This window comes from Hydractinia symbiolongicarpus, chromosome 3, assembly GCF_029227915.1.
Source record: "Hydractinia symbiolongicarpus strain clone_291-10 chromosome 3, HSymV2.1, whole genome shotgun sequence".
Classification (NCBI taxonomy): domain Eukaryota; kingdom Metazoa; phylum Cnidaria; class Hydrozoa; order Anthoathecata; family Hydractiniidae; genus Hydractinia; species Hydractinia symbiolongicarpus.
Window position 1 is genome coordinate 20,198,669 of NC_079877.1, and position 21,368 is coordinate 20,220,036.

At 34.5% G+C, this 21,368-nt stretch overlaps 1 protein-coding gene and 4 long non-coding RNA genes across 6 annotated transcripts; 2 read left to right on the forward strand and 3 right to left on the reverse strand.

Moving 5' to 3' along the window:
* The first annotated feature begins 4,206 nt into the window (after positions 1 to 4,206).
* LOC130636155 (uncharacterized) lies at positions 4,207 to 5,963 on the forward strand. The gene is made up of 2 exons (XR_008982227.1): positions 4,207 to 4,553; positions 5,764 to 5,963. It is a non-coding gene; the product is annotated as an uncharacterized LOC130636155 (long non-coding RNA).
* Positions 5,964 to 8,929: 2,966 nt separating this feature from the next.
* LOC130636157 (uncharacterized) lies at positions 8,930 to 10,181 on the reverse strand. Its single transcript, XR_008982229.1, has 2 exons — positions 9,373 to 10,181; positions 8,930 to 9,129 (listed from the first exon to the last, which is right to left on the reverse strand). It is a non-coding gene; the product is annotated as an uncharacterized LOC130636157 (long non-coding RNA).
* A 245-nt stretch (positions 10,182 to 10,426) lies between these two features.
* Positions 10,427 to 12,183, forward strand: LOC130636156 (uncharacterized). The gene is made up of 2 exons (XR_008982228.1): positions 10,427 to 10,773; positions 11,984 to 12,183. It is a non-coding gene; the product is annotated as an uncharacterized LOC130636156 (long non-coding RNA).
* A 3,409-nt stretch (positions 12,184 to 15,592) lies between these two features.
* On the reverse strand, positions 15,593 to 17,927 carry LOC130636158 (uncharacterized). Of its 2 annotated transcripts, XR_008982230.1 has the most exons (4): positions 17,490 to 17,927; positions 17,052 to 17,120; positions 15,859 to 16,220; positions 15,595 to 15,775 (listed from the first exon to the last, which is right to left on the reverse strand). XR_008982230.1 is itself a non-coding variant. In XM_057445784.1 (3 exons), exons 1-3 carry the CDS (start codon positions 17,617 to 17,619, stop codon positions 16,081 to 16,083), a joined length of 339 nt encoding a protein of 112 aa, XP_057301767.1. In that variant the 5' UTR covers positions 17,620 to 17,927; the 3' UTR covers positions 15,593 to 16,080. The 2 variants fall into 2 exon arrangements, 1 of the variants encoding a protein (XP_057301767.1); XM_057445784.1 differs by having other exon boundaries at positions 15,593 to 16,220.
* A 1,095-nt stretch (positions 17,928 to 19,022) lies between these two features.
* LOC130636159 (uncharacterized) lies at positions 19,023 to 20,908 on the reverse strand. Its single transcript, XR_008982231.1, has 2 exons — positions 20,710 to 20,908; positions 19,023 to 19,154 (listed from the first exon to the last, which is right to left on the reverse strand). It is a non-coding gene; the product is annotated as an uncharacterized LOC130636159 (long non-coding RNA).
* Positions 20,909 to 21,368: the final 460 nt, after the last annotated feature.

The window sequence follows — 21,368 nt, forward strand, 5'->3', positions numbered from 1 at the left end:
AATCCTGTGGGAATATACCTTTTTTATCTGACAGAAGTAGCCCCAACAAAGTGTTGTTTGGAAGTTTTTTTAGCCCCCCTTTTCCCCATAAGAACAGGAGTCGGGTGAGTCGGGTGTCCAGTAATGGAAAAATTACGCAAAGCAGGACAAAGGCTTTTTGTTGCTGGCTCTTTAAGAAAATAGGAACTCTAATTAAAGCACTATTTTGTGTAGCTAGCTAGCTATCTGGCTCTATACGATGTTATTATACGATAGTGAGTATATAAGTAATTTCACGACTATTAAAAGGGGTATGTCAGTACCACCTGATAAAATACACGATTTTAAAAAATGTGCTTAGCTCCCAAGCTACATCAATGAAACTACTACGACCAAACCATCAGAGACCAGAAAGTGGCAAGGGGGCGAAATGTAAGCACTTTTAGTCATGGCCGTACCCAAAATAGATTAAAATAAAGCATCTTCATTGGCTTTCGAAAATGGAATGGAGATTTTTTTAGGTTTTAGCCTGGACACAAACTTAGCAGCGTCCAGGCTCTGTGCTGTCTCTTCCTTCAGGCGATTTTAAAGATTCCGCCCCGCGTAGCGGCGACGGAAATCAAAAAATGTTAGGAATCTCAGCGATTTCTTCGATATATCAAGAAAATTTCAATCTTGCTAATATGTACATAGGCACGCATAATAAGCCATTACTAAATAAAAAAAATCTTATTTTTTATTCATTTTTCTACATAAAAATGTGCTCTTCCAAAAGTATAGTTTTAGTATGACCTAAAACCAGCTAAATGCGTCTTCCAAGTAATACAAACAACTGATGTAAAATTTTGTTGGTCTGTAATGTAGCTATAGCTGGCAAGCAGAAACGTCACACTTGTGCAAAATTTAGCCACACCAGTAATTGGTAGAAAAATGTCACGACTCGAAACAAAATTTGAGTCTGAAGATAGATAGATGTGCATATTTTACATGATAACCTCACAAATATCGAGAGATATACCCTGTCTATTATTTCCAGGAGGGGCCATGGCTTTGACGGGAAGTTCTGGAGTATTAAATGCTCTCTTTAAGCTACGCAAACTCAATTAGGGTCAGCGCTCTGCCAGACAACTCCCTGCAACACCCAACGGCCCACACATGGCTTGGGTTAACCCGGGGCTATGGTAATATTCAATTGCATATATTGAATCGCCCATAGGGGTAATCGAACCCCGGTCTCCTGCACAAAGTACGAGAGTGATAACCACTAAACTACGGCGCCTAGCACCTTTATTTTACCAACACAGTTTGGGAAATGTGAACCAGACCTTTACCCTTCTGATCAAATTATTGCTGCTTAAACGAAGCATATATTGCTTCTAGGAAATCATAGTTCTACTGGGAAAGTTGATACCTGAGGGAAGAGATCTTAGCGTAGATATAAGGACTAACGGTTGCTAAGCATTATTTTAATTTTGACCCAATTTTAAACCTAATATTTTCAACTGGGTTGCTTCTAAAAAATTATTCAACTAACATTTATAAGACATTGAAAACATATTTTATACTTAGCTAGCCAGCTATCTAAGTTTGTAGGGTTAACCAAAAAAAAGACAAGTTTCGCCCACAATGCTTGTAACGACGTGTTCAAACTACAATATATAAGAAAAATATATGTAGTGAATATTCAAAAAAAATGACTAAGGAAATATAACAAATATTATAAACTATATAATGCTTACCAGCTTGCCAAGTGTGAGAGCTTTGAAAAATAAACTTGATTAGAATTTAAATAAACTTGTTGAAAAAAATTGAATTTGTGAAGGATTATTTAAACTTTTCTTGACATTGAAAAAGATGTGATCACCTCAGAGACTTCAAGTGAACAAGTGAACTGAAAAATCTGCTTTTAAATAAATAAATATAAATTCCCTATGGAGTACACTTTACAATTAAATTTTATAACATTGCACAAATTGACATTTAATTAACACAAAGACACAAACAGGTGATTAAATTTTTACACTAAATACACTTAGGTAACTACACTTGACAACACAATAGTTAAATAAATTACAGAACAAACATGGCAGACAAAACATAAAGACAAATTTTAACATAGAGCTGACTCAACAAAGCTAGCTTTAGTTTTGTTTTCTTATTAGCTGTCAAATAGCTTTGACGTAGGCAACAAACCCTGGAGACGAGGATGGCCCCTTGAAGAGAATTCAATGTTCCATTTAATTGAGGCAAAATAAAGACAGAAAAAAATCGTGAAAGCGTTAATTTCTTGTCTCTTTCATTTCCTTTGTATCCTCTTAGTGATAACGCTTGGTGATAAGGCAAAATTGCTTTCTGAAAGATCCAGTCAGTCCTTTAATTTTTTTCGTATACTTTAAGATCTTTATTTTACTAGCTGATGTATGTATATATTTTCTATTTACTTTTAAACGATACGAACTTGTATATATAAACGAAATTGTAACTCTCTTTTACACACTACTACTACTCTATATTTTTGTTATTCTATGTGCGTTATTATCCAAAACTCACGTTATATTACACACTATCGCCTATATTAATAGGTTACCTCTGTCCTATGACTGTGACAGGAATAGTGGACATGTTCGTTTTTTTTGATGTAGCCGAAAAAGCCATGTCTTAAAAATGTTATTGGTGGACAAAAAGTAAACGTTACCACACTACTAGCAAGGAAGTTCTCAAGTAGGTTAAAGTCGACCAACTCCTCACTCCCAACCCCTTCCACAGCTACCACTCAAAAACCTCTTACGTCATCAACATAAATTATCATAAATTATTAAAAATTATCCAAGAATTATTAAAAAAGTCACGCAAAAAAGCAAAAAAAGTCAGCCAAAAAGTCACGTGACCTATACCGCACATGCGCAAATATATTTTGAGTATAGGTTAAATCCATACTCAAAAAAGTTTTGTGCACTAAGAAATTTTTTGTTAGTTGGTAAAAAATATACCTGTAACAAAGAGATAAGTCGGTTCAAGAATGAAATGACGAAACTCTACATTATAACAATAGGGCAAAGGAACAAATTCGTTCGGGGCAACACTGCAGGACTTAGCTGAAGCGCAGGAAAACTACCACGATGTCGAAGGCATAAAAGACAAATACCATGGAGTCGAAGACATCAAGCACATGTTCCCTCGCGAAAAAAAATGATTCACGGAATCTGAAGGAATCGAAGACATTCAGCATACATTCGACGAAAACGACGCACACAGTTGCTGGAGGATGGGAATCGTATCAAAACGTTACAATGCTTAAAACACAATATGTCAAACTACCACCACTTAAAATTAGTTACCGGTGCTATAAGAATTTTGATGAAACTTATTTTTTAGAGGATATATCTCGGTCTATGACCAATATCTCAAATTATGATGATTTTCATAGTATATTTACATCTTTATTAGATAGGCATGCTCCATTGAAAACCAAGTTCCTCAGGGCAAATAATAGGCCCCATGTCTCTAAAACTCTCAGAAAGGCGATCATGAAACGTTCGCGTCTTAAAAGGGTAGCTAACACTTCCGGGAAAGACGATGATGTGAGAGCATTTAAAAAACAAAGAAACTTGGTGGTCAATATAAATAGGCAGGACAAGAAAACTTTCTTTTCCAACTTTGGCCGAAGTAATATGAGTAAAGGTTTTTGGAAATCGGTAAAACCTTTGTTTAATGAAAAAGCCAAATATGGTAAAGAAAGAATTACTCTTGTTGACACGGATATATTATATAATAATGATAGTGATATTGCAAACATATTTAATAAATATTTTAATAAAGTTACTGACAACCTTAACATGCCACACATTCCTCAAGCTCTTTCATCCGAGTGTGATGCTGTTCTTGCCAGGTGCGGATCCAGGGTTAGTCAGATAAGTCGCGTGACTAAGTGTAAATTTGACGAAAAATGTTAGCCAAGCGAAGATGTCGACGATCCAGGTGTTGCAAACGGAGGGCGTTAAAAAATCAGATGGTAATTTTTTTACGGCGAAAAGCCATGGTTCACAGCCCTCTCCAATTCGCCTATAGCGATGTTGACGTCAAAGTTGTGACGTCGCTACCATATAGACTGAGAGGGTTGCAAATTATAGCTTACAGATTTTGACTGATTCATTTTATGGCAAGCCAAATTCACAAGTATTCGATATACCTAGTATATCAATCGAAAAACTAGGTTTAACGGTAAGAAAAACCAGGTTTTTCGTTCCCGTGATCGAGATACTAGGTTTTTCGATTCGATAAACCTGGTATCTCAAAGTAAATTTTGGAAAAACTTGGTATTTCGGTCGAGATTCAAGGTTTCTAAAAAATACACCAGTGGATGGATAATAATCCAGTGTAGTGATGCATATCTATTTCGACTAAGTTAGGTTCCGCAAAGTACACCATTGACATCTTGTTCAATGCAGCAATGACTTTTTGCTAAAAAAAACCCTGCAAAAGCAGGTTTTGTTTATACTTTCATTTACCACTACGAGACAGTGATATTGAAGCTAGGAGAGAGAGAGAGAGGATCCTAGCTAGAGGCAGGCAGTGTAAGATAACTATTGGTAGTATTATGTTTCCGTTCTAAGAAACAGCCATAGGGTATGCCCCAACTTAATTTTGCTTAAAGCAAACTTATGTTTGGGCTAGCTAGCACACTAATGATGACGAAGTAAAAAAAAAAGTGATCTTACCCCAGTAAGTGATCTTTTACTACTTAATAACAGTTACCTAGTTACCTACATCAAATTATATGGCTAGGCACCAAAAACATCTCTGCTTATAGCTAAACGAGTTACTCATCATTTTGTTGTTCTCAGAATCCGTTTTACTACTGGAAATCAATAAAAAAAGAGCTTGGTGAGCTTTAAGACAGGCATGTTTAGAAATTCATTTAAGGACAGGCATTTTGGCATTTTTTAGACATATTTAATCGCACAATCAGTTTATGACACCTTATTAACTGATAACTATTTTTAACTGGTTAATAGCTACATTTTTCTGTGGGTAAGCTATTTTGGCTCTAACAACCGCATGGCAGGTAAAAAGATGTGGAAGCTTGCTTAAGAAATGTCCTATCAGACCATTTCTTTTTACGGAAACATTGTTGAGGCTTTAAACTATTATTGTAGATTGCTCTACATTCTGCTTAATATACCTATATATTCATTTAAAGTCTTACCAATACCTTTGTCCAAAGGAATAGACTGAACAAGACTTTCTTTCACCTAGCATGTACATCTTTTTGCCTACCAGGCAATTTCTAAAGCCAGAAGGGCTTACTGTGAAAAATGTAAACATTCAAAAAAATCTCTCTATATATATATATATACAAGTGCTTATTGGCTAAAAAGCCTTAACGACAGGCTTTACATATATATACTGCACCATATAACTTTTAATTTTGTAGCAGCAATAATGATAGCTATATGTAAACAAGTAACACTGCCGGGAAATCAAAAAACAAAACAATAAAAAAAGATAAACCGCAGTGTGTTTTTTTATCTATATTTTACGGTAAGCAGTTAATAAGCCATTCTTATTACCTGGAAAGTCTGTGGAGAGTTCTCTGGAATTTAAACTTGCACAAAAATTTCATGAATCAGGATCTTTCCTGCTAGAGTATTAGATTACCAAAGTAATTGAGAAAAATTGGCTAACTCTGAAACACTTTTTAAATTCTCGAAAACCTTGTTAGAAACTTTCCATATTTTGTCTCAGTGAGGACCCTAGCATACTATAAACAAGTATTTTTTTTAGATATTTTGGGAGTTGTCGTATTGTATGAACTAAAAAGAGCAATGCATGTCATTATCATATGGAGTAGATACAAATGACTAAAGGAGTTATTTTTAAATCAATATGAAAAATACCTGTTACTGTGTAAGAAAATACTGTACTTGAAAAATTTGTATTTTCATAACCTTGTTATAATTTTATTATATTCCATTTATTTAAAATTTAGCATTTGTTTTTTGTTATCCTTGGGCTATGTCATTTTTTACTATTTGTCCACTTTTTACTATTTGTCCATTTATCCTATTTATTAATTTTTATTTGTGCTATATAAAATTTTGAATGCAATAAAAATACACCAGGGGTACAATCAATAATAATTTTTTTATAATAAAAGCTTATTTATACCAATATTATTTCCAAGTCGGTGTGATGAAACTCGATAGACAAAAAAATTACTATTTTTGTGTACAAGTTGTTGGCTTCAGCATAAAGTAGTGATTTGCTCTGCTGGGGAAATATACAATTTTTTTTAAAAAAAGTTTAGCTTCTGCTTGTATTGTATTCTGATCAAATTAATGTATGGCATATATAAAAACGTTCGTTAGTAGTGCAGAAATTACGCCCAAAAAGTTTTGCACGAAAATTAATACACTCGAAAATATTTCAATTTACTATATGGTATCCGCAATCTTAGAGGATATCAAGCTACAACCCTGGACACAATATTTGTGGAAATGGCCGTTTTTTGGCTGTTTCTCAAAATGGCTAAACAGCATTACTTCACCAGTACTATGCAGCTGGTAGGTTGTAAACGTTTTACTTTGACAAGGGTGTGGAGCCAAGTAACGAACGTCGAAAATGCGCTAGCTGCACTTTTCGCAATGTCTGTCTTATGAAATAATTCATTCCAAAATATCGGGAAGTTAGGGCGTGCCGACGGCAGCAAAAATTAGCACCGTTTAAGAGTTTGACAAGGACTCTTTACAAATTTAGAGTGCCTGTTATTTACATAGAAACGGCTTTCTCAATTGCTTGTAATTACGAACTTCGAAATTTCGTCCTTCTTTCCACTAATTTATGTCTGGGGTTGTAGGATATAATACTTTAAGGAAAGAGACTTTCGCGCAAAAAAAATTTCGCAGTACCAAAATCACCGCAAAATTTCAGGTTTGCGTTTAGGTTTTTTTAGATTTTTTTTTTGGAATAAACTTTTGCTTATATGAGGGTTTCGTATATATATTTAGGTTAAAAAAACGATCGAAAAACATAAAATAATGATGACATCGCAATTTTAGAATGACGCTATTACGTATATTATTGACGTGTACTAGTCGTTAGCCCGTGGAAAAATCCACGGGTTCGCCCGTCCTTTAAACTTACCCATGGCAACAAAGTGGACAAAAATATATCGCATTTGATATTCGTGTTTCCGTAACATCATTTTCTAACTCAGCGGGGGTCTGCGCAGAAACAGACAGACGACGGCTATTATTATAGAGACTAGCCGGGAAACCCGGCGTCGAAACGCCGGGTTAAGCCACAAGTAAAGGTGTGATCCGGCATTGAACACTCTGTGGAGCGCTTAATAAGAGCGGTAAACTGTCCCACACGATCAGGTGGAGCGCTTTAGTACAGGTATACAGTATGTTGTTAATCATTTGAAGCGCATACACCATTATAGTGTGCGACTGTAACATATTTTTCAAAAAATAACTTTCCCGCAACGATAACTGATATAAAAACAGAGTTTACAAAGTGTTGTTACTCCATCATAGCAAAAACAATCGTCAATTTTATTTCATTTTGCGGAATAACTTTTTGCGCAAGTTAAAAAATTAATCGTGACACTGAGCTGAACGCTTAGTACAGTTAAACCGTGTTGCACAGGCGTAAATCAAGTTAAGCGCATACACCATTATAGTGTGCGACTGTAACATATTTTTTTTAAATTACTTTCCCGCAACAATAGCTGATATGAAAACAGAGTTTACAAACCGTTGTTACCCTGTCACCAAACATACCGTATCAATTTATGATGACTGTCGGTATGCCACAGAAAGTTTGGAGTAGCTTCTCCGTTCAAATAAAATGCACATAATTATTAGTCATTTTTCCTTTGTTAGGTAGGGCAATAGTGCTACCTTGTTACCCTGCTGGATGTTTTACTTAAAACTACCGTAGCCACTATTAATATGTTCTAATAAAAGAGGATCGGCAGAGCCATTTGTCAGTTATTATTATCAGTACCAAAACGGTGATTTTGGTACTGCGAAATTTTTTTTGCGCGAAAGTCTCTTTCCTTAAAGTATTATGTCCTACAACCCCAGACATAAATTAGTGGAAAGAAGGACGAAATTTCGAAGTTCGTAATTACAAGCAATTGAGAAAGCCGTTTCTATGTAAATAACAGGCACTCTAAATTTGTAAAGAGTCCTTGTCAAACTCTTAAACGGTGCTAATTTTTGCTGCCGTCGGCACGCCCTAACTTCCCGATATTTTGGAATGAATTATTTCATAAGACAGACATTGCGAAAAGTGCAGCTAGCGCATTTTCGACGTTCGTTACTTGGCTCCACACCCTTGTCAAAGTAAAACGTTTACAACCTACCAGCTGCATAGTACTGGTGAAGTAATGCTGTTTAGCCATTTTGAGAAACAGCCAAAAAACGGCCATTTCCACAAATATTGTGTCCAGGGTTGTAGCTTGATATCCTCTAAGATTGCGGATACCATATAGTAAATTGAAATATTTTCGAGTGTATTAATTTTCGTGCAAAACTTTTTGGGCGTAATTTCTGCACTACTAACGAACGTTTTTATATATGCCATACATTAATTTGATCAGAATACAATACAAGCAGAAGCTAAACTTTTTTTAAAAAAAATTGTATATTTCCCCAGCAGAGCAAATCACTACTTTATGCTGAAGCCAACAACTTGTACACAAAAATAGTAATTTTTTTGTCTATCGAGTTTCATCACACCGACTTGGAAATAATATTGGTATAAATAAGCTTTTATTATAAAAAAATTATTATTGATTGTACCCCTGGTGTATTTTTATTGCATTCAAAATTTTATATAGCACAAATAAAAATTAATAAATAGGATAAATGGACAAATAGTAAAAAGTGGACAAATAGTAAAAAATGACATAGCCCAAGGATAACAAAAAACAAATGCTAAATTTTAAATAAATGGAATATAATAAAATTATAACAAGGTTATGAAAATACAAATTTTTCAAGTACAGTATTTTCTTACACAGTAACAGGTATTTTTCATATTGATTTAAAAATAACTCCTTTAGTCATTTGTATCTACTCCATATGATAATGACATGCATTGCTCTTTTTAGTTCATACAATACGACAACTCCCAAAATATCTAAAAAAAATACTTGTTTATAGTATGCTAGGGTCCTCACTGAGACAAAATATGGAAAGTTTCTAACAAGGTTTTCGAGAATTTAAAAAGTGTTTCAGAGTTAGCCAATTTTTCTCAATTACTTTGGTAATCTAATACTCTAGCAGGAAAGATCCTGATTCATGAAATTTTTGTGCAAGTTTAAATTCCAGAGAACTCTCCACAGACTTTCCAGGTAATAAGAATGGCTTATTAACTGCTTACCGTAAAATATAGATAAAAAAACACACTGCGGTTTATCTTTTTTTATTGTTTTGTTTTTTGATTTCCCGGCAGTGTTACTTGTTTACATATAGCTATCATTATTGCTGCTACAAAATTAAAAGTTATATGGTGCAGTATATATATGTAAAGCCTGTCGTTAAGGCTTTTTAGCCAATAAGCACTTGTATATATATATATATAGAGAGATTTTTTTGAATGTTTACATTTTTCACAGTAAGCCCTTCTGGCTTTAGAAATTGCCTGGTAGGCAAAAAGATGTACATGCTAGGTGAAAGAAAGTCTTGTTCAGTCTATTCCTTTGGACAAAGGTATTGGTAAGACTTTAAATGAATATATAGGTATATTAAGCAGAATGTAGAGCAATCTACAATAATAGTTTAAAGCCTCAACAATGTTTCCGTAAAAAGAAATGGTCTTATAGGACATTTCTTAAGCAAGCTTCCACATCTTTTTACCTGCCATGCGGTTGTTAGAGCCAAAATAGCTTACCCACAGAAAAATGTAGCTATTAACCAGTTAAAAATAGTTATCAGTTAATAAGGTGTCATAAACTGATTGTGCGATTAAATATGTCTAAAAAATGCCAAAATGCCTGTCCTTAAATGAATTTCTAAACATGCCTGTCTTAAAGCTCACCAAGCTCTTTTTTTATTGATTTCCAGTAGTAAAACGGATTCTGAGAACAACAAAATGATGAGTAACTCGTTTAGCTATAAGCAGAGATGTTTTTGGTGCCTAGCCATATAATTTGATGTAGGTAACTAGGTAACTGTTATTAAGTAGTAAAAGATCACTTACTGGGGTAAGATCACTTTTTTTTTTACTTCGTCATCATTAGTTACCCTATTAGTTACCCTCTCCAATTCGCCTATAGCGATGTTGACGTCAAAGTTGTGACGTCGCTACCATATAGACTGAGAGGGTTGCAAATTATAGCTTACAGATTTTGACTGATTCATTTTATGGCAAGCCAAATTCACAAGTATTCGATATACCTAGTATATCAATCGAAAAACTAGGTTTAACGGTAAGAAAAACCAGGTTTTTCGTTCCCGTGATCGAGATACTAGGTTTTTCGATTCGATAAACCTGGTATCTCAAAGTAAATTTTGGAAAAACTTGGTATTTCGGTCGAGATTCAAGGTTTCTAAAAAATACACCAGTGGATGGATAATAATCCAGTGTAGTGATGCATATCTATTTCGACTAAGTTAGGTTCCGCAAAGTACACCATTGACATCTTGTTCAATGCAGCAATGATTTTTTGCTAAAAAAAACCCTGCAAAAGCAGGTTTTGTTTATACTTTCATTTACCACTACGAGACAGTGATATTGAAGCTAGGAGAGAGAGAGAGAGGATCCTAGCTAGAGGCAGGCAGTGTAAGATAACTATTGGTAGTATTATGTTTCCGTTCTAAGAAACAGCCATAGGGTATGCCCCAACTTAATTTTGCTTAAAGCAAACTTATGTTTGGGCTAGCTAGCACACTAATGATGACGAAGTAAAAAAAAAAGTGATCTTACCCCAGTAAGTGATCTTTTACTACTTAATAACAGTTACCTAGTTACCTACATCAAATTATATGGCTAGGCACCAAAAACATCTCTGCTTATAGCTAAACGAGTTACTCATCATTTTGTTGTTCTCAGAATCCGTTTTACTACTGGAAATCAATAAAAAAAGAGCTTGGTGAGCTTTAAGACAGGCATGTTTAGAAATTCATTTAAGGACAGGCATTTTGGCATTTTTTAGACATATTTAATCGCACAATCAGTTTATGACACCTTATTAACTGATAACTATTTTTAACTGGTTAATAGCTACATTTTTCTGTGGGTAAGCTATTTTGGCTCTAGCAACCGCATGGCAGGTAAAAAGATGTGGAAGCTTGCTTAAGAAATGTCCTATCAGACCATTTCTTTTTACGGAAACATTGTTGAGGCTTTAAACTATTATTGTAGATTGCTCTACATTCTGCTTAATATACCTATATATTCATTTAAAGTCTTACCAATACCTTTGTCCAAAGGAATAGACTGAACAAGACTTTCTTTCACCTAGCATGTACATCTTTTTGCCTACCAGGCAATTTCTAAAGCCAGAAGGGCTTACTGTGAAAAATGTAAACATTCAAAAAAATCTCTCTCTATATATATATATACAAGTGCTTATTGGCTAAAAAGCCTTAACGACAGGCTTTACATATATATACTGCACCATATAACTTTTAATTTTGTAGCAGCAATAATGATAGCTATATGTAAACAAGTAACACTGCCGGGAAATCAAAAAACAAAACAATAAAAAAAGATAAACCGCAGTGTGTTTTTTTATCTATATTTTACGGTAAGCAGTTAATAAGCCATTCTTATTACCTGGAAAGTCTGTGGAGAGTTCTCTGGAATTTAAACTTGCACAAAAATTTCATGAATCAGGATCTTTCCTGCTAGAGTATTAGATTACCAAAGTAATTGAGAAAAATTGGCTAACTCTGAAACACTTTTTAAATTCTCGAAAACCTTGTTAGAAACTTTCCATATTTTGTCTCAGTGAGGACCCTAGCATACTATAAACAAGTATTTTTTTTAGATATTTTGGGAGTTGTCGTATTGTATGAACTAAAAAGAGCAATGCATGTCATTATCATATGGAGTAGATACAAATGACTAAAGGAGTTATTTTTAAATCAATATGAAAAATACCTGTTACTGTGTAAGAAAATACTGTACTTGAAAAATTTGTATTTTCATAACCTTGTTATAATTTTATTATATTCCATTTATTTAAAATTTAGCATTTGTTTTTTGTTATCCTTGGGCTATGTCATTTTTTACTATTTGTCCACTTTTTACTATTTGTCCATTTATCCTATTTATTAATTTTTATTTGTGCTATATAAAATTTTGAATGCAATAAAAATACACCAGGGGTACAATCAATAATATTTTTTTTATAATAAAAGCTTATTTATACCAATATTATTTCCAAGTCGGTGTGATGAAACTCGATAGACAAAAAAATTACTATTTTTGTGTACAAGTTGTTGGCTTCAGCATAAAGTAGTGATTTGCTCTGCTGGGGAAATATACAATTTTTTTTAAAAAAAGTTTAGCTTCTGCTTGTATTGTATTCTGATCAAATTAATGTATGGCATATATAAAAACGTTCGTTAGTAGTGCAGAAATTACGCCCAAAAAGTTTTGCACGAAAATTAATACACTCGAAAATATTTCAATTTACTATATGGTATCCGCAATCTTAGAGGATATCAAGCTACAACCCTGGACACAATATTTGTGGAAATGGCCGTTTTTTGGCTGTTTCTCAAAATGGCTAAACAGCATTACTTCACCAGTACTATGCAGCTGGTAGGTTGTAAACGTTTTACTTTGACAAGGGTGTGGAGCCAAGTAACGAACGTCGAAAATGCGCTAGCTGCACTTTTCGCAATGTCTGTCTTATGAAATAATTCATTCCAAAATATCGGGAAGTTAGGGCGTGCCGACGGCAGCAAAAATTAGCACCGTTTAAGAGTTTGACAAGGACTCTTTACAAATTTAGAGTGCCTGTTATTTACATAGAAACGGCTTTCTCAATTGCTTGTAATTACGAACTTCGAAATTTCGTCCTTCTTTCCACTAATTTATGTCTGGGGTTGTAGGATATAATACTTTAAGGAAAGAGACTTTCGCGCAAAAAAAATTTCGCAGTACCAAAATCACCGCAAAATTTCAGGTTTGCGTTTAGGTTTTTTTAGATTTTTTTTTTGGAATAAACTTTTGCTTATATGAGGGTTTCGTATATATATTTAGGTTAAAAAAACGATCGAAAAACATAAAATAATGATGACATCGCAATTTTAGAATGACGCTATTACGTATATTATTGACGTGTACTAGTCGTTAGCCCGTGGAAAAATCCACGGGTTCGCCCGTCCTTTAAACTTACCCATGGCAACAAAGTGGACAAAAATATATCGCATTTGATATTCGTGTTTCCGTAACATCATTTTCTAACTCAGCGGGGGTCTGCGCAGAAACAGACAGACGACGGCTATTATTATAGAGACTAGCCGGGAAACCCGGCGTCGAAACGCCGGGTTAAGCCACAAGTAAAGGTGTGATCCGGCATTGAACACTCTGTGGAGCGCTTAATAAGAGCGGTAAACTGTCCCACACGATCAGGTGGAGCGCTTTAGTACAGGTATACAGTATGTTGTTAATCATTTGAAGCGCATACACCATTATAGTGTGCGACTGTAACATATTTTTCAAAAAATAACTTTCCCGCAACGATAACTGATATAAAAACAGAGTTTACAAAGTGTTGTTACTCCATCATAGCAAAAACAATCGTCAATTTTATTTCATTTTGCGGAATAACTTTTTGCGCAAGTTAAAAAATTAATCGTGACACTGAGCTGAACGCTTAGTACAGTTAAACCGTGTTGCACAGGCGTAAATCAAGTTAAGCGCATACACCATTATAGTGTGCGACTGTAACATATTTTTTTTAAATTACTTTCCCGCAACAATAGCTGATATGAAAACAGAGTTTACAAACCGTTGTTACCCTGTCACCAAACATACCGTATCAATTTATGATGACTGTCGGTATGCCACAGAAAGTTTGGAGTAGCTTCTCCGTTCAAATAAAATGCACATAATTATTAGTCATTTTTCCTTTGTTAGGTAGGGCAATAGTGCTACCTTGTTACCCTGCTGGATGTTTTACTTAAAACTACCGTAGCCACTATTAATATGTTCTAATAAAAGAGGATCGGCAGAGCCATTTGTCAGTTTTCGGAATTTTGGAATTCTTGATGCGTCTGGGAGATGATAAAACTTTGCCTTTGTTGTAGATGGTAAAGGACCCCTTTTTTTCTGCGTTTTTTTGTTTTCTCTGGAATTTTAAAACTATGAAGTCTTAAGGTTTCGATGTTGCTTAAGCAGGCAGCTGCGTTTGTAGAGAACAAGTCATCATCATCATCATCATCATCATCATCATCATCATCATCATCATCATCATCATCATCATCATCATCATCATCATCATCATCATCATCATCATCATCATCATCATCATCATCATCATCATCATCATCATCATCATCATCATCATCATCATCATCATCATCATCATCATCATCATCATCATCATCATCATCATCATCATCATCATCATCATCATCATCATCATCATCATCATCATCATCATCATCATCATCATCATCATCATCATCATCATCATCATCATCATCATCATCATCATCATCATCATCATCATCATCATCATCATCATCATCATCATCATCATCATCATCATCATCATCATCATCATCATCATCATCATCATCATCATCATCATCATCATCATCATCATCATCATCATCATCATCATCATCATCATCATCATCATCATCATCATCATCATCATCATCATCATCATCATCATCATCATCATCATCATCATCATCATCATCATCATCATCATCATCATCATCATCATCATCATCATCATCATCATCATCATCATCATCATCATCATCATCATCATCATCATCATCATCATCATCATCATCATCATCATCATCATCATCATCATCATCATCATCATCATCATCATCATCATCATCATCATCATCATCATCATCATCATCATCATCATCATCATCATCATCATCATCATCATCATCATCATCATCATCATCATCATCATCATCATCATCATCATCATCATCATCATCATCATCATCATCATCATCATCATCATCATCATCATCATCATCATCATCATCATCATCATCATCATCATCATCATCATCATCATCATCATCATCATCATCATCATCATCATCATCATCATCATCATCATCATCATCATCATCATCATCATCATCATCATCATCATCATCATCATCATCATCATCATCATCATCATCATCATCATCATCATCATCATCATCATCATCATCATCATCATCATCATCATCATCATCATCATCATCATCATCATCATCATCATCATCATCATCATCATCATCATCATCATCATCATCATCATCATCATCATCATCATCATCATCATCATCATCATCATCATCATCATCATCATCATCATCATCATCATCATCATCATCATCATCATCATCATCATCATCATCATCATCATCATCATCATCATCATCATCATCATCATCATCATCATCATCATCATCATCATCATCATCATCATCATCATCATCATCATCATCATCATCAGAGAATGTGATATTTTCAAGAAAGGTAATATTATTTTTTGGCAACGTTGTCAAAACACTTTGCATCGCATTTGAAACACCTTCATCATTTCCAGAACTTGGAACACTGGACATAATGGTAACTGAAACGAGATGGTGTAATTTTACAAGGAGAATTATGGAAGTAACGGCTTCCTAGTGATGATAGCAAAGTCAAACTATTTACCAAAAGAAGCAACATCTTGTGTAACTGGTGCATGTGAGAGTGTAGACAACATATCAACTTGAGAACCTAATACAAAACAAATACCATCATGCTTGTATTTGAGATCCATTTACCGTCTGTATTTAAACTGATCTTGCATTAATTTGAAGACGTAAAAATTATCATTTGACTTAACAGCACACAAAACTCAAGTTTTTTGTGTGTTGCAACAAAGAAAAAAAATTATTCCTCATAAGTGGTGGTGATGTGTATGTCATTACCTAATACACATGAAAGTGAAGAGTTTGATATTGTTTTAGATTTCGAAGTAATGGTACTTGCAGAAGATGGTAAACTTTGTGAATTAGTATCTTGTTGAAAAGCTATAAAGTAATTATTATTACATCATGCTTTTAAAAACCTCTTTTTTATAAATTTATAAAAACTATCATTTTGCAATGAAGTAATTTCACAAACAGGATTTTTTATTATACAGTACCGGTCCTCAATCCCCTTCTGATAACCCACCTTCTTAAGGGAGAACCAACGAATGATGACATGTTCTGCTTAAATTGTTTATTTCAAAGCCAATATTGAAGTGTGAAATTTGTTACGCCTTTATTAGCTCTGGTCAAAAGGGGCTTATGGTCGCTACCATGACAGTGGCTACACAGAAACGCTATTCGGTAAATTAATAAGATTTATGACGTAACAATGTGATAGTAATATCAGCTCAAGGTGAGGTGGACCAATATAATGTGCTAAATTATTCAAATAATTCATAATGCACCCCAAAAAGCAAGCAACCCAAAAACCACACAGTTAGAAAATATAGAATTGAAAGAAAGGAACATCTCAAGATTGTTGAGCATTGGTTTGTTTTCAACCACGGGGGACTAGAAAATGCCCAATATTGAAACTTTGGACAATGTGAAAAAACACCATTGACCAAGTTTAGGGACAAAATTTGGACAAAAAAATAGAGTAAATAGAAAAAAATGGTATGCAATGTTGTTTTTGTGATATGAACAAACATATTTATTACAAAAAAACATATGCGCAGATTTTGTCGTTAGTTCTCCTTTAAAAAAGCTCTATAATTTCTAGCTAAAAGAGGGATTCATACATTGCAATGAAAAGTTATAAAAAGATACATAAATGTATCTATGCATACTTCTCTAAAACTTAAAAACAGAACTGATTTATATATATACCTGATGAAGTGATGGAAGTGCTGTTTCTTCCATGTAACCCCCTCCTTTCCATTCTTGGAAAAATAAGACCTGAACATATTAAAATGGAAATATCTTGCACTTAGATAAAAAATGGTTTTTGAAACATTTAAAACTTTGTATCAGTGCGGGACTGAATGTAAATGGATGCATCATGAATATCTTAACTAATCAAAACCATTCCACATTGCAGTGTCAGTATTGCGTGCTATTCTGTTCTGCAAACAATGTGCTGTTTTGTATTGTTTTGTACAGGTAAACAGAGCGCAGCTTAGCAGACTGAGTAGGACCTAGGACAAACAACTTCTGGTAGGTAAAAGGAACTGCACATGAGTACAACAACAATGTCAAGAGGTGTATTTCTAGTTTGAAAAAAGACACCCAGGACATGCAAAAAAATTAATATAACATTTCACAAACCTAGACTAGTGTTGCTATGAGGATTTTCTGGCAACGATGGCAAATTTCCAGTACTTCTAAAGTAAGGAGAATTCACCATTCTTCTGAAATCTCTCCCTGTACCGCGGTGTTGTGAGCCGTTAGTAGGCATCTTCTTCCTAACTCCTGCTCTCGTATACTTCTTGTGGTTTTGGTCTTTTGCTTTTGGATATGACGTTCTGTTCTTCTCTCAAGTTGCAGAAAGAGCTTGTGAAGCAAACCATGTGGGATGAAGAAATAAATACCCCCATAGTGAAATACGCGGGACAATTAATTTCATTCTTCTCATTGATTTTCTTTTTCTTTTTTTGAATTTTGATAAACTGAGTTTCTTGAGCGAGAAACCTTGTTTCTCGTCATCGCGGAATGTTTTTATTTAAAATATATCTATTAGCCATAAACTGAGTGCACATTTGCAGGGCAGCTTGATCGAAAAACCTGGTTTTTCGAGCGAGATACCAGGTTTCTCGCGAGAAACATGGAAACTCGTCCGATAAACCAGGTTTTTCGATCGATAAACCGGGTTTCTCGAAGGTACCGTTGATATACAAGGTATATCGAATAAATGTGAATAGGGCTTGCCATATCATTTTGACTAATCAGTCACTCAGTCAGTCAAAAATCAAATAGCTATGGCCCGCAACCCTCCCCATCTCACCTAAGGGGCCTGTGACGTCAAAATCGTGACGTAATTTTCACACTCTATGCGTAGTCCAACAATATGTGGCCCGCAGCCGGCGAAGGAAATTTATGTTCCGTACTGCGCGGTTACTGATAACCTATTAGGCTATAGTTTTAACTCCCATCCGTCAGGATTAGTCAAAGACTCACGCCTTTTGGCTTGGATTCTTTCCGTACTATCATGGCTGCAGCAGATATGTTGGCGCGGGTGCTTACTGATTTAAAGTGTGATAATTTTGAATCTGTTCGTAAAATGCAACTAGAAATTAAAAAAAAGGTTGCGAAGCATTTCGCAAGTTGCAAGCAAAATTAAACTATCCAATACTTTGTCCCTAGCGCTTCTTGTTTCTTTGGCGCTAACATCTTCCGAAATACATCAAAATTGAATATCATATAGAAGAACCCTGGGGACGAGGTAGGAAAATGAACGCTCTGCGGAACAATTCGTTGCTCAAAAACAGTTTTTTTTGCGAATAGACTGCGCGAGTATTTGATGTGCGTGGGATATTCTTTTCAAAATGTGCGAGAAAATTAGATTACGCGAAACTAACAAAAACGAATAACGCGTGTTAAAATTTTGTACCGCCTTTTCCCACAGAATGGTAAAAGTAAAGAGTGCAATACAAAATTACACTTTTAGCAGTATTCCGAAAGATATGTGATACATCGAGTTGTACAACCCGCAGAAGTTGGTCCTAACGTAACGATTTCGTAAATGACCTCACAACAAAACAGTATTTTTTTCACGTAAAAATACCGGCAGTAGAAGCCACAGAATCTGCTGGAACGAATTTCGAAAACTCACGGGAAACAATTAAAACAAAAACAAACAAATCAAAACAGTTTTTTAACTTCATCAAGATTTATTAAATAGCTTCAAATTTGGGCAGAAAAACAATAACGGATTCGCCTTCTTTTCACCACACGCATTAGAAGATTACATCACTCACTCCCATTGTACACAATCTAAAAGAAAAAGAAAACATTTTCATATAGTGAAGCTTCCAGTGCCTTTAAGGGATGGCCAAGTCAATGGAATTAAAAGCACTGTTTTTCATCTTATAAATAATTAAGGCTAATTCGGAAAAGTATAAAAGAAAAAAACTAAACAATTTGGCAACTTTACTAATTTTATACACAAAGTTCCAACCATACCAACAGTTTCCAAATCTGACAAAATCATTTTAGAAGTGTTTATTTTTTCAGAATTTGATTGATGCAAGGCCAGGGGAAATTAAATAAGTTTATTGTCCTAGACCCATTTAAAAACATATGCTTCTCATCATTCAGTTTTTTTTCAACCAACATTAATGTAATCACCCAGAGGAAATTATAATGTCTCTTGTGTGTGTTTTAGAAGCTGAGTACACAAATACACAAATATTACAAGTGCTGAACTTTGGCAATCATATTTTGCAATCAGACCCTTTTAAAAAGCTATGCTGAACCATGTCAATTATTAAATTCAGCACTAATAGAAAAGCACCTTGGATAGGATTCTTTGTTGGGCGAATAAAATGACTGACAAATGGTTTATCGTGAATGAAATAGTAATTTTTACACAAATAATTTAAAAAATAATGAACTTTGTTATGTGGGTTGTTCTCAAACACACGTGGGCGGTGGACAAAAAACTGTGATGTAATTTCTCTTGGTCTATTATTCCTAAGAATATTCTAAAATAAGAGGGTGTCAATAAGCTGCAAACAGCCACATATATAAGGGCAAGTTCGGGGAACTTTTCCAATTAAATTAGTGATTGTCTTCCAAAACCGCCCGCACTTTCCGAACTTGCCTGGAGCATTTTCAAAATTCAATTCCTTGTAACATACCTTGTGGACGATAGTTGGAAAAAGATGCTTTAAGAGAAAGAAGTTAATAAAAATTAAAAGTTATTTATCAAGTAAATTTTATCAAAAACCATCGAAAACAGTTCTTTTAAGAACTTTACTACCACATAGTTTACTTTATGGTCTATGCAGGTTTTATCGGGTGAATACTTCAATTTTTTTGCAAAACGCTAAACTTGCCCAAAAACGCCTGCACGTTATACGGCGTATGCAGCTTATCAGCACCCTTGTTCTAAAATTACAAGCAGTTTCGAAGATGCCCACGCCGTTTAGAGGACGTGGTGCTTGGGCATCCTTGAAGTTCTGTTTAATGACAGTTTTAATGTTTTAATGTCGTTTTAAACCTCGTTCTCAGGGAGGGTGTAGGGAAAACTAATTCCTATTGACAATTACATTGCTGTTGGTTTGATAGCAAAAGTGGATATTTTTTTAATTACTGTAACAGGTTACTTATATAATAAATAAAAAATGATAAAAAACGGTTGGTCAGCTCACTCTAGCGCCCAGAGCTATTTGTTTTGTCTGCGCCCTAGCTACAGGTTTTCCTATATCTGGCTATCAGTTAGGTAGTAATACAGCTTCTCCATATGTATTCTACAAATTACTTTCAATTCTTTTATACAAAACTGAGCTCTAGCTAGCTAGCTACCTTTCGTGTGATTAAGCCTTACCTTGATTTGGATAAAACCAATTAAAATTGATAATATTGTATTCTTACATCTTCTTAGAAACAATAAAATAAAACACAGCTCGGCGCGTTATAATTGTACAAATTACTTCAATATTTCTTTAGGAAAGGGTACCTTACACAGGAGCTTTCCAATCCAACTAAAATCTCCAGAAAAAGCACAGCAACAAAAAAGCTTAAAATACACAAGTAAAGTCTATTAGAAACAGGACTAGCAATAAATTTTTTCAAAAGAAGAAAACCGTTTTAATATTATTATATTTCATTAAAATACAACTATAATAGTATTAGAAGCAAAATTGCAAAGTAATTTATTAATTATTTATACCATAATTAGCTATAATACAAAGAAATAAGGCATATTTTGGGTCTGTAAAATATACGTGTCTAAAATGCCGACCACCGTTTCTTGTTCACGGCATATTCCTCTTTGTGTGTTCAAGTTCGGCGGACGTATAATCCGGACCAAAAGACGGGGAGGGGGTCAAAATCCGGGGGTGGGGGGGTACGAGCCGTACTTATTGCATTTTTTACTAAACTTATACTTTAACCCCTCGGTCCAAACTTATTTGTTTTATTAGAAAAAAAAATACCCTAGCTTTATGTGCAAAAATATCAGTCCTATTTCTTTACGCTGATTTT